This window comes from Budorcas taxicolor, chromosome 10 (assembly GCF_023091745.1).
Source record: "Budorcas taxicolor isolate Tak-1 chromosome 10, Takin1.1, whole genome shotgun sequence".
Taxonomy (NCBI): Eukaryota; Metazoa; Chordata; class Mammalia; order Artiodactyla; family Bovidae; genus Budorcas; species Budorcas taxicolor.
Window position 1 is genome coordinate 79,673,303 of NC_068919.1, and position 12,802 is coordinate 79,686,104.

Below are 12,802 nucleotides of genomic sequence, written 5' to 3' on the forward strand. Positions count from 1 at the left end.
TGCAGCCATCCCTGGGCTTTTTACCCCAGTTTCAGGACCGTGACACCCCGGAGAAGGGTGGGGACCGGCTTTAGATATACAGCTAAAGATGCAGGACCTTAGAACAGAGGGTTATTACAGCCCTGTTTTTATAAAGTTTCCTGCCACATGGGTGGGACTTTAGATGGTGGAAAGATGTGTGCATTTGAATGGCTCATGTCTTTCAACCTGCTGTTGAGGACAGGATCAGCTTGGGTTTACAAAGGTAAGATCTCTAGGGGTAAGTGAATTTAGGTGTTAGATGGTCCTCAGCAGTCCAAGGTGAAGGGAGTTTTAGTTTCAGGAACAGAATAGGGAAATGTCTATTTTCCTTGACGTAAAAGCTGTTTGGCTCCGCACCGTTGCTCCCAGAGCGACACTGGCCATACCTGGCATGTCTCACCGGGGCACCATGCAGGCGGCCTTTGAAGGTCAGCAGTGGGGCTCACGTTCCATGTGTCTGGGTACAAAACACCGCTGATGATGGCTTGTTTCCATAGACAAAGACACCCACACTTCGCTCGGGGTCCCCACGCTGTCCATTGTGGCCTCCACTGCCAGCTCCGTGGCGCTCATTCTCCTCCTTGTGGTGCTGTTTGTGCTGCTGCAGCCGAAGCTGAAGTCTTTCCATCACAGCCGGTGAGCCCAGTGGCGGTGGCAGCAGGCGTCACTCTGGGGGGCTGGCCCTGGACTGGCAGAGGGGTGCTGGTGGGCTTGCTGGCCTCTGCTGGTCCGTGTGTGCCCAGGGAAAGGGGAGGGCCCTGTGTGTGTTAAACTTCCAGGTGTACCAGGCAGTGTGCTTTTGCTTCACATCCATCATCGTCATCCTCACAGGATCGTTGCAGATTAGGAAACTGAGGCTCAGAGAGGTAAAGTGAGGGAGGCTCATCCCTCTAGGTCAGGGGAACCGCCCCGCCCCGGCCCCCGCCTCTGGGCCGCAGACCAGTAGCTCCTGTCACGTCAGTGGCAGTGTTAGATTAGAGATAAGGTGCACAGTAAAAGTAATGCGCTTGCATCTTCCCCAAACCACCCCCGACACACCCCTGTCTGTGGAAAATTATCTTCCACGACATCAGTTTCTGGTGCCAAAAAGGTTGGGTGCCACTGCTCTAGGTGACGACAGAGCTGAGATTTAAACCCCAGTCTGTCCCACTCCAGTGCCATGTTATTTCCACTGTGTCAATGGTTCTCACATGTGGTCCCGGCAGCAGCAGCATCACCTGGGAACCTGTTAGGAATGCAGATTTCCAGGCCCCACCCAGACTGACAGAATGAGAGACTCTGCCTTTCATCAGCACTCCAGGTGATTCTGGGGCAGGCTCATGTTTGCAAGCCGCTGCCCTCTCTCCCTGGTCCCCACTCCTGGATGCACAGAGAGGCTCCAGTGGGGAACTAAACACAGGCGCCAGCACCTGGGCCTCCATCTGGATTTATTTGGTTTGGGGCTGGAGCCTGTGTATAAAAGTGATCCAGAAAAAGAGGTATTTGCACAGCTAAATCTCCCAAACATAATGTTGAGTAAAATATAAAACCACACACACCTATTAACACACAAACACACACATTTATTATCTATCTCATTCATAAAAGGTCACAAAAATCTCAAAACTAAATGATGTTGAAGAATTCATGCTTAGGCATTAAAGTTACTAAAATAAAAGTCAAAGGAATGATTTTAGGTGACAGGAATGGTCATGGGTCGCTGGGGCTTGGGTGCTGGCAGGGCTCAATTTCTTGACCCAGATAGAGGTTATACATTAGCATTATTGCTGTTTAGTCGCTCAATCATGACGGACTCTTTGCGACCTCCTGGACCACCAGGCTCCTCTGTCTGTGGGATTTTCCAGGCAAGATTACTGGAGTAATTTACCATTTCCTTCTCCAGGGGATCTTCCTGACCTAGGGATCGAATCCGCTTCTCTGCATCTCCTTCATTGCAAGCAGATTCTTTACTGCTGAGCCGCTAGGGAAGCCTATACACTAGTATTACCTTTGGAATAAATACATTTTTCTGTGTTTGTCTGACATTTGTGTTATAATCCACAGGTTTTTTTTTTTTAAGTTTACAAAATTAAAAAAAATAAAAGGCAAGTAAAGTGACTTGAGTCAAAAGAACAGAATTCTTCCTTCAGTTTTTGAGTCCAGTGTCCCATTTCAAGATCATGGTGTTTCTTTACCTTCTCCTCTTTTAAAAAGGAGCTTTATGGAGATGTAATTTGCTTCCCTGGTGGCTCAGCAGTGAAGACTCCACCTGCCAATGCAGGAGATGCAGATTCAATCCCTGGGTTGAGAAGATCCTAGAGGGGAAGTGGCAACCCAGTCCAGTGTTCTTGCCTGGGAAATCCCATGGACAGAGGAGACTGGTGGACTTCAGTCCATGGGGTCACAAAAGGGTCAGGGACGACATAGCAACTAAACAACGAATGTACATGCCATACGGTATGCCCGCTGGAAGTGTACAGGCAGGGTATGTCCACAGGTATGTGCAGCCACTGTTCTTCCACTTTCCTGGCTTAGCTGTACTGAGCCAGTGGCTTTATTTCTGAGTCTCGAGCTTCCTAGGTTTTGCACAGGACCAGAGGGCCAGGCGCCTGTATACCCAGAGGTTAGTAACATAGTCTCTGGAAGCAGGTAGAATGGGTGCACATCCTAGTTTCTCCTTTACCAACTGTGTGCCTGGGCAGGTTACTTAACCCCCCGGAGCTTCATCCCCATTCTTGGTGAAGGACTCAGGTGAGGATGTGGTAGGATGAAGTGTATAAAGCCGTTAGTGCCGTACCTGGTACATAGTAAGCCCTCAGAAATGGTTGGTGTTGTTGGTATTGTGATACCCACTCATGTGCATATTCTGATTCTTCCTTTGTCCTTTTCTTCTCCGGATGCAGGCGTGACCAGGGGGTGTCCGGGGACCAGGTCTCCATCATGGTGGACGGAGTCCAGGTTGCGCTCCCGTCGTACGAGGAGGCTGTATATGGCAGTTCTGGTCACTGCGTGCCACCAGCGGACCCCAGAGTGCAGATTGTGCTGTCAGAAGGGTCTGGGCCCAGCGGGAGGAGCGGACCGAGGGAGCCGCACCTGCAAGACCAGGGGGCCTGTTCTTCTGCAGGCAGTGAGGAAGAGGCCCCAGGCCAGTCTGGACTATGTGAAGCCTGGGGCTCTCGGGGCTCAGAGACTGTGATGGTGCACCAGGCGACCACCTCCTCCTGGGCGGCCGGCTCAGGGAACAGCCGAGTGGCACACAAAGAAGCCCCAGATTCAGAGAACAGTGACGTACAAAGCCTCACGTCAGAGGACTACAGAGATGGTAGGTGGTTTGTGCCGGTGCCCAGGGCCCTTGCTGGGAGTGAGGAAGGACAGTGAGCCTTTCTAATCATTGGTGTGCCTGGGGGCAAAGAAGGATAATACCTAGGGGATTATCGTACAAAATAGGATTTTACCCTAGGTGGGCCTTTGGGCTCTGTATTGGAAGACTTTTTGCTATTGTCTGTGAGTCTTAATAGGTTTGGAGTCTCCCGAAACTATTCATGGCCTCAGGGAAATGCTAAGTCAAAGGGTAGACAGCCAATTGGAGGTAGAAGTGGGGCCTGTCCTCTTGTTATAATTTTTATGTTCATGAAAGGACAGGAATGACAAGGAGGTGTGGGGTCTTAGAAAAACCGGAGCCTGTCTCTCTCCCAGAGCATTCTGCTGCTTCCTTTTAAATAGGAGCCTGTCACCTCCTGTGCTGTTTGGTTTTCTTATACTACCTCAGGTCAGACCTCACGGTGGTCCTGAGAAGTAGGTATTTTTACCAACGCCTTTTTATAGATAGGGAAGCTGAGGCTCCAAGAGGGTAAGTCTTGGTAAATGGCTGAGTTGGGATTTGAAGCCAGATGGATCTGCTCCCAAGCCTGTATCATAATCCGTGGTGCCATACTGCCTCCCAGGTAACTCTGGGGCCTTTGTGGTGAAGCCGTCAGAGGATGAAATTGCTGCCTCCAATACCTCTGCCTTTACCGGAGCCTGGAGCGTCAAACACTGGGATTGACTCTTGTCACTTTAAAAACCATCTTTACATGAAATCCCACTGTGGTTCAGGATGCAGAATAAACCTAGATGTGTCCCTTTAGAAAGTCAGGACTTCCATGCTCACCAATCCCGCTCCCCCTGCCCCCACCAACCCCTCTGCCAAAAGTGTTTTAGAGCTCTCTCCTTCCTGCGAGTCCTGGGCACAGTTAGTGTCTAAGGTTTAGAATATCTGAGAGCCAAGAAGTTGGAAATTTTTAAGTGCAGATCAGGTTTAGGGTTTCCTGAGTATCAGCGGTATGCCGCCTCTATTTTCTTGGTGGGATGTAGAGCTAGGAAGGGGCCATTAAATACTTGGGCCAGATTTAAAGTTGAAAGCCAGTGGCCCCCAGGGCAGCCGGCTGTGCCTGCTGTGTGTCTGCACATACTGAGGTAGACCTCAGCCCTTGTCCTTCCTAAAGAGCCCTCGGGCGCCAGCTCTTCTCCCTTCTCCTCCTCGTCCCCTGGCTTTGTTCCACATGTTGAACAAGCATTATTCAGACAGAGCCCATCTTGTGCCTGGTGTTGGATTAGGTTTCAGGTGCGATGGAAAGAACCACAAAACATACTGTCTGCATGCATGGACTGTCAGTCAGCTGGGAAGATGGGGCATACACCTGAGAAAAAAAATGGAACCTAAATGGTAGGGTCCATGTCAGAATGTTGTTGTTCGGTGGCTGTCGTGTCCGACTCTTTGCCACCCCATGGACTACAGCACGCCAGGGTCCTCTGTCTTCCATATCTCCCAGAGTTTGCTCAAATTAATGTCAGTTGAATGGATATGTCAGAATGAGGGGTGCACAAAACCAGACACAGGTTATTGAGTTGGTTGCAGGCTAAGCCCAAGTTATCCAGGGCAGATAGTTCTGAGGGAAGCCAGGCCCTTCAGATGTCAGTCTAACCCAGGTGACGTGTGAGATGACTTGAGACCCAGAGAAGGGGATTGATTTACTCAGAATCACACAGCTGGAGGATGGCTTTAAGAAGAAGGTAAGACTTACCAGGGCTCAGTAGCCTCATAAGATGAGAATAAGGGTAGAAAGAGAAGCGACTAAACCATCAGCATCAAAGCAGAGAAGAGGGTGCAGGGTGGCAGGACCAGAAAGGGTCTGAATACCGGACTGACTGTTCAGGTTTTCTCACACAGACAGACGGAGAGATGAGCACGGAAGGCCTGGAGAAGGGGTGAGGGGTTTAGAGGGCCCCCGCAGCAGGGTGAGCTGCGCTGCCGTCACCCACACGGGTAACCACTCTGCTTTCCGTCTTCCTCTGCCCGCAGATATCCCACTGTTGAAAGAAGCATGAGGGCTGCCACAGGCTCCTCTCCTCTCTGCCCTTCCTCTTCTTCCTGAGCATTTGAGCACCATGTCCTCCAGCCGCCCTGCCCAGAGACCCGAGCTGCCCACCTGTGTGTCTGTATCTCCGCACCTCCGAGGGCCCGCAGGCCCACTTCACTGGAAACTCTGGGAAGAGTCTCGCCGTCTGCCTGCTGGACGGCTGGAGGAGCCGGCTCCCTGCCCAGCCCAGCCTTCCCACCTGTGTCAGGGGCGTGAACTGAGCGTGCTGGGTTGAACCCGCCCCTCCCCGGAGCTCTGTGGTCCCCCCGACCAGCTCTTGGGTGGCAGCCCCGGCTCATGTGGCCCGGGTACGCCGTGCTTGCTTGTGCCTTCCTCCTGCCCCATCCGGTTCCCCCGTCACGCAGGCTTTATGGCTGTGCTGCTGCCCCCCATGGGGGCCAGGCCTGGGTCTGGCCCATTTGCTTTGGAGGCTGGCACCACTGCCCTTAGCAGGAGCAGATCCAAAAGTGGCTTCAACTGGGGCCAGAGTGTGGGGCCCTGGGCCTGCCGTTGGCTGACAGCGGTGGCGTGCTGCCTCGACTGAGGATGGAGGCTGTGAAAAGTCACCCCGCAGCCATCCTCACGCCCAGCTGTCTAGCTCAGAGGTGGTGGCTCCTGGCCCTGGTGAGTTTCTGAGAAGCATCCAGAAGATCCCAAGGGAGGGGAGGAAGGTGGCTGTTAATGATTTGTCTTCCTAATATGCAAGTCCTCGCTTCCTACTTCCAGCATCTGGCCTTCCTGGCCTCGTTTTTTTTTCTCTTTCCCTGGAGCCTAAGGGGAAGGTGCCTGCTGCCTCCTGGGTGTGACGCCACGTGGCCCTGGCTTCCTTGCCGGCCAAGGCTGGTGGTGTCCCCCATGGGACGTGAGAGTTCTGAGATGCCATGAGATGCCCCACTGGTCACTGGCAGTTGGGGGCCAGTGGCCTCGTCCTGGGTTCGTGGTGATGGGAGGGGGCCTGTGGGGCACCGACCAAGCCCCCAGATGGCTGCAGGCAGCTCTGGCCCGGTCCTGAGTGTCCTCGTCACCGCAGTCACGTGCCTTAGTAACTGTGCCCGGGAAGCATGCTGCCGCTTGCTCGCTGCTGCTTCTCCTCCTCCTCCCGCCCTCCCCTGCTGCCTTCCACTCGTCACAGCTGACAGACGACCCCCCTGGAGGCATCAGCACACACCCCCACTCGCCACATGCGCTTGCTGGTAGGGACGGTTTAGGAGCAGCCTGGCTCCAGGGCCCTGGTGTGGAAGGAGTGGCCGGGGCCCTTGCTCGGGCCGCTCCCTCGGCCGGGCTGCTGCTCTTCACGAGATGTGCTGTTGCTTTTGTTCCTGAAGCGCTGCCCCTCTGCTCCCCCCTGAGCCTGAAAATACTTGAGCTCAGGGCGTTTTCAGTTCCTGACCTAACAGGGTAGCTCCGGTGGCCTTGGAGAGGAGGGGCACGAAGGGCCTTCTCTCAGCCTCCCGCCCCCTCGCTCAACACTCGCACTTTATTCCCGCTCATCCTGGCCTCTCACCCCTGTAGTCTTCCTTCCTCTCAGGTAAGGGCAGCGCCTGCCGAGCGTCTCTCTTTCCTCCCTACCTGGCACCCACAGCCCTGGCCCGTAAGGAGGAGGTGCCCAAGGGAAAGTGCAGAATGGAGCAGGCCTGCCCTTGGCCTCCAAAGAAGCTGTGTCCAGAGATGCGCCTTCCAGCTGTGGCTGGCCCGGGGTCCATCTGGAGGGCAGGGTCCCCACGACCCCAGTCACTTCAGCCCACACAGGTTCTGCTCCACCCGCAGTACCCTTGTCTTCCTCCAGAAGGGAGCAAGGCCCAGTGCGGGGGCGGGGGGGCGGGGAGTGCTTGGGGGTGCCTCCAGAGTCTCACTGCTGAGCCCACAGCTTTCATTTCCCCATCTTCCAGCACCTGAACTTGAGTCTAGAATATTTTTTTAAACAGGGCTCTTACCCTTTTTTATAGAAGTACTCTGGGGGTTTTCCCCATGAGATTGCACTTTTTGTTTGCGGTTTATCCAGCCACAGAGATGATCCGCCTGCCGCTTGAAAAAAATGAAAAAGCCTGCCTTCTGAACCCTTCTTTCACCTTGCCCGCCCACCCTGGGGGGATCGCAAGCCCAGACTTGCCACCTGGAAGGGAAGAGAGAAAAGTTGGGAGGCTCCCCTCCCCTGCTCCCCTGTCCTTGGCTTTGATGAGGCCTGCCTCCTGGAGGCCCTTGGCATGTGGGTACCGGGCCAGTCTCACCTCCCTGCTTACCCCCGTGACGGCTTCCCACAGGCAGTTAGTTCTCATCTCCCACGTCAGCCATAAACTGCTGTTTGTAGAGCTTTTGGCCCTTGTTTCTTGTGAAGGATCAGGGCCTCCACGGCAGCCTTGGGGTGGGGTCTGGCTGAGAGACAAGGTGGTGGTGGGGGCCACTAGAGGGTCCTGGAGCAGTGGGGAAAGCTGCCGGGTTGGCTTCCCTGGGCTCACCTCTAGGGGAGCCCAGCAGAGAACTTGTACGGGAGGAACAGTCGGCACCAAAGGACTTTTAAGAAGCGTTTTTTTCTTTTTATTTGCATGCACAGTCTGACTCAGTGCAGGTTTTATATCTTGGTAACTTGCAGTCACATTCCAGTGACTTTCAAGGGCCAGTATATGGTGAAAAATCACTTAAAATTTCTAACCTTTTCAATGCCTTAGTTCAGCAGGTAGGCTCTGTCTTTTGCCATTTTTGAGTTTTGTGTGCTGTGTTCACATTTCACTGGGTGTGAACTGTGAAATGGGCTAAGTCCTGGCCATGAGTTCTTTTGGTTTTATAAGGCATTTCAACGTACATTCTCCCAACACTCCATTTGCAAACAGCACTTAACTCCTGTCTCATCCCCATTCTTCCTGCCCGCCACCACCTCCCCTCCCCCAGCCGTGAAGCTTCATGGAGAAGCTGATGGCCAGACAAAGGTATACTTTTCCTGCTAAGTCAGTGGTGGCACAGGAACCCTAGCACTCGACCTTTCCCTTCCCCACCCCTATGGAGCTCAAACCACTTGCTTCCCACATAACTGTCGCTTCCGTTCCCAGGGAGCATCCCTACATAGAGAATGGAAAATGCTGCAGACATTTCTAGATCCTTGCCTGTTTGTTTGGTTCCCCTCCCCGCCCCAGCTCCTTGAAAATACAGGGCCCAGAAGGGAAAGGACGCAGGCTTGACAGCTTCATTGCAGATGTGCTTGCTGAGGACAGAGTCCAGGAGCTTTGCTGAAGCCTGCCAGGGCTCCTGGCCTTCAGCACAAGGCCTGTTGTTACTGGAGTCTGGTGAGGGGCTCGGAGAGGATTTTGTGTGGCAGGTTTGTAGACTGAGTGGTAGAGTAGCCAGTTCCCTGGAGAGGGAAGGGCAGGCTCAGCTTTCCTGGGAAGCAACCCCTCTTAACCACCAGTTGAAAATCTAGTAGAATTTTGAACGAGAACCCCAAGGTTGAGCCCTGTGCTAGGAGCTGGGGGGATGCGCCTGGGCAAAGCACTTGGATCACCAGGTGGGGAGAAGAGAGGGTTGAGGGTGGCCTGGCGGCTCATCACGCCACTGTGGAGTCTCAGCAGTGGTTTCACATGACGCACGCATCATTGACTGTGCAGGATGTCACTCAGTCAGTTTGGGTTTGCTTTATTTTATTTTATATATATATTTTTTGGTATCCTGTACATTGCAGTGGGTGTGAAGATAGTATTTTAATATTTGTACAAAGTTTAATTTAATTTTAATTGTTCTCTGTATATAACTGCATTTCTAAATAATAATAAAAAAAGTTCTTTTGAAGGCAGTTGTGAGAGATGTGATCCTTCCGGAAAGTTTTTGCAGAAGCCCTCCCAGGGGCAGAAACTCATGAAGGGGATGAAAACACCAGCTCTGAGGGGGAGAGGTGCCTGATAAGAGGAGATGGGACAGGGAGGTGGTCTATGGAACAAGGAGGGGAGACCACAAGCACAAGTGAAAACACGCCAGTCCTCTTTTTAGAGCTCTCAGCGTGCCAACCACTGTGCCCAGGCCGGGATTCAGCAGTGAGCAAGATGGCGAGTTGGGGGCCTTCATGGAATTCCTGACATGACAGGAAGGAAGACAGAGCGGCATCCGGTGATAGAAGTTATGTTGAGGGGACAGTCAGGAAAACCTTATGGATGAAATGCCATGTAACTGAGAAGAGAGAAGCCAGAACAGTGAGACTGAGGGGCAGGACCCAGCGTCTGCGTGGGCAACAGAGAAGCACTTGCAGTTTGAGAAACCAAAAGGAGTCTAGGGCCGCTGCAGGGGGCTGAGGGCAGAGGGCTCGGACCGCTGGAGGAAGCAGACAGAGGCTAATGGGAGGAAACCCTCGCCAGCCACGCTGGGACGTTTCACTTCTTCCTAAGGGCAACAGGAAGTGCCCTCATGGTTTTCATTAATAGAATGACTTAGCTCCACTTTGTTTTCGGAAGCTCTCTCTGTCTCTTAAGAAGAGTGAATTTACGGGTATAAAAACATACAGAAGAGAGAGACCATGTAAGAAGTTGTTGGTCCTGTGGGGAATAAGGTAGTTTGAGCAGCTAGGTGAACAGCAACACCGTTCTCGGAGGGGGAGAGGAAGTGCTGGAGCCTAGAGCTGAGAGAGCAGAAGGTGTAGAGGTGAAAAGAGGTCATTGCCAGGTAGGAGAGGCCAACAGTACTCAACAGGTAGTAAGGGTAGGAGTAGAAAGATGTACCAGGTACTTTGGGATAAAAATTCAGGCCACCCTTAGGTTTGTCCCCCTGGGAAATGGTCAGGATGTGTTTACACACAGTTATGTGGAAAACCATTCTAGGGGTATCTGTGCCAACACCCAGTCTCAAGCTCAGAACACCCATCTTCAGTAGGCTCTGCCCAAGCAACACTGCCATAACTGCAAGGGGGTGGAGAGAGGAGTGTTCCAGCTTTGAAGAGTGATGGTGATAGTGGAAGTGAAGTGAAAGGCACTCAGTTGTGTCCAACTCTTTGTGGCCCCGTGGACTGTAGCCCGCTAGGCTCCTCTGTCCGTGGAATTCTCCCAGCAAGAAGACTGGAGTGGGTTGCTATTCCCTTCTCCAGGGGAACTTCCCAACCCAGAGATGGAACTCAGGTCTCCTGCATTGCAGGAAGATTCTTCACCATCTGAGCCACCAGGGAAGCCTGATGGTGGTAATGGCTGGTCCTTAAAAAGCACTTACTCTGCACCAGGCAGGGTTCTAAGTGTTCCATTTGTACCAGCTCATGGAGCCCACGCAGCAGCTCTACATGGCAGGTATCAGTAGCTTCCCTGCCCAGAGCCCTGAATCACATAGAATGGAAGTGAGGCTTAAAGAGGTGAACTGACTTCCCCAAGGTGCAGCCAGAATTGAATTCAAACCCAGATAGCCCTGAAGGAGTGATCCCCTCCCTGGCCCACTTCCCACCCCACCAGATTCTGCCTGCCTCTGAAGGCCCTCATCCCCTTCCTACTGCCTTTCGGAGTCTCTGTTCTCAGCTGTGAGCTTCAGACAGAGGAAGAACTCTTCAATTTCAGAGCAGGGAAATGGCATACTGTCATGAGGATAATGAGGTACCCTCATCTCAGAGGACTGGGATGTGCCCTTCATGGCGTTGAGGGAGGAGGCATTTAAGCTATGCAGAATGTGATGAGAAATAAATTCACCAAGCAGCAAAAGTTGTTCCTCCAGGAGGAAAAAAAAACAGACAAGACCGCTTGTTTTAATGAGAGGTAAGTCATCTCTCTCTTTGGAATATAGGGGAGAAGCATATCCCATCAGGTAAGGAATGCTGGGGAAGGGAGTTCTGTCAAAACGGGGTCAGCCACAGGTTGGCAGCCCTTCTCTTGATGACAGGTGAGGGGAACAAAAGAAACAGCCCACAAAACCTGCAGAACTGCTGGGGGAAGGGCTGTCTTTGAAGTGATTGGCCCAGATTGGAAAGGAGATGGAAGGGGAGAAAAGAAATTTCCTACCCTGCTACTGAACCCCCATTTCCCAATTTGGAAAGCTGAGACTACTAGACAAGGACAAAAGTAACAATCTCCAGGGCAGGGCTTTCTCAGACTACTTAAAACATCTTTAAATATGCCAAAGTAACACATACTCATTTCAGAAAATTTAGGAAGAAAATTAAAATCACCCATAATTCCACCTTCTACTGACAATGTTCTAATCGTAAGATTTCATTGACACCATTTTTAACGGTTGCATAGACTTTATCATATTGGTAATCTGGACTTGTAGATTGTCAAACATTTTTTAAAATTCTTATAACCAATGGTTTGATAGTATTTTAAATTACTTCTTTGGCACAAACTGCTGGAAATGGAATTGCAAGATCAGAAGAAGCACATTTTAGAGGCTTTTGATACAGTTCAAATTGCCCACGAAGAAAGTTACTCCAAATTACAATCTCATAGGCAGTGTTCATTTTCCCAGCAACCTCACCAGACAGCATGGGTTATTTTGTCTTTGTTTTTTGATTTATTGGCTGCACTGGATCTTCATTGCTGCACAGGGACTTTCTCTAGTTGCCACTAGCAGGGGCTACTCTGTAGTTGCAGGGCTCAGGCTTCTCATTGCAGCGGCTTCTCGTTTCTGTTGCGGAGCATGGGCCCTAGGGCACGTGGGCTCAGTAGTTGCGGCACAGGGTTTTAGTTGCCCCTAGGCATGTTGGATCTTCCCAGACGAGGGATCAAAATCATGTCCCTTGTATTGGCAGGAGGATTCTTAACCACTGGACCACCAGGGAAGTCCCTTTTTTTAAAAAAATAAGCCAGTTGAAAGAAAATGGCATTTTGATCTACAGTTGTTTCATTATTTATGAAGTTGAATTTTAAAATCAATTGAAAACTATCCAAGTTTGAGGTCCAAGGCATCCAGGTTTGGGAGAGAGAGAGAAGTTCCTGAGGCAAGAAATGAATCTGTACCTGGGTAGACACGGCACATTCCCACGACGACAGGCCCGGATTGTTGCTCTAAGCTCTGTGGAGGTAAGAGAGAGCATCACAGGGCTTGGGGACTGTCCCATCCCACACCCAGAGGTGAACAGCTGTTTGGCATTTCAGATTTCCCATGATGCCCCAGGGCCACCAGAAAAGGAAATTTCATAACATAGGAATGTCCTGAACAGCCCATCTGGGGTAACTTGAACTGTTCCCGAGCCTGGGGTGGCTGACGACTCTCAACTTGGCAGAAAACTGCGGAGGCTTTGCAAGTGTGGACTTCCCCACCGTGGAGCTCCCTGGGGAAGCGGGTTGTCCAGCCTCCAGCAAAAGGCAGCATGCTTGCGAGTTCAGCCTGCTGACCTGGGCTGAGCATCTGAGGTGATCTCGGGTGTGTGAAGGAAGGACTTCGGCTCCACACAAACACACCAAGGATGGGGGCTGCTGCTGTGACTTCTAGGGTGGTCTCAAAGCCCTTGA

General features: G+C 51.9%; 1 protein-coding gene across 7 annotated transcripts in view; it reads left to right on the top strand.

Moving 5' to 3' along the window:
• Positions 1–9,176, top strand: part of SUSD6 (sushi domain containing 6) — a 97,706-nt gene extending 88,530 nt beyond the window's left edge. For all 7 annotated transcript variants that reach the window (XM_052646159.1, XM_052646161.1, XM_052646160.1 and 4 more), the window contains 3 exons: positions 519–657; positions 2,904–3,322; positions 5,342–9,176. In XM_052646159.1, coding sequence (XP_052502119.1) covers positions 519–657; positions 2,904–3,322; positions 5,342–5,367 — 584 coding nt within the window. In that variant the 3' untranslated portion in view covers positions 5,368–9,176. The remainder of the gene's footprint in view (positions 1–518; positions 658–2,903; positions 3,323–5,341) is intronic.
• The last annotated feature ends 3,626 nt before the right edge of the window (positions 9,177–12,802 follow it).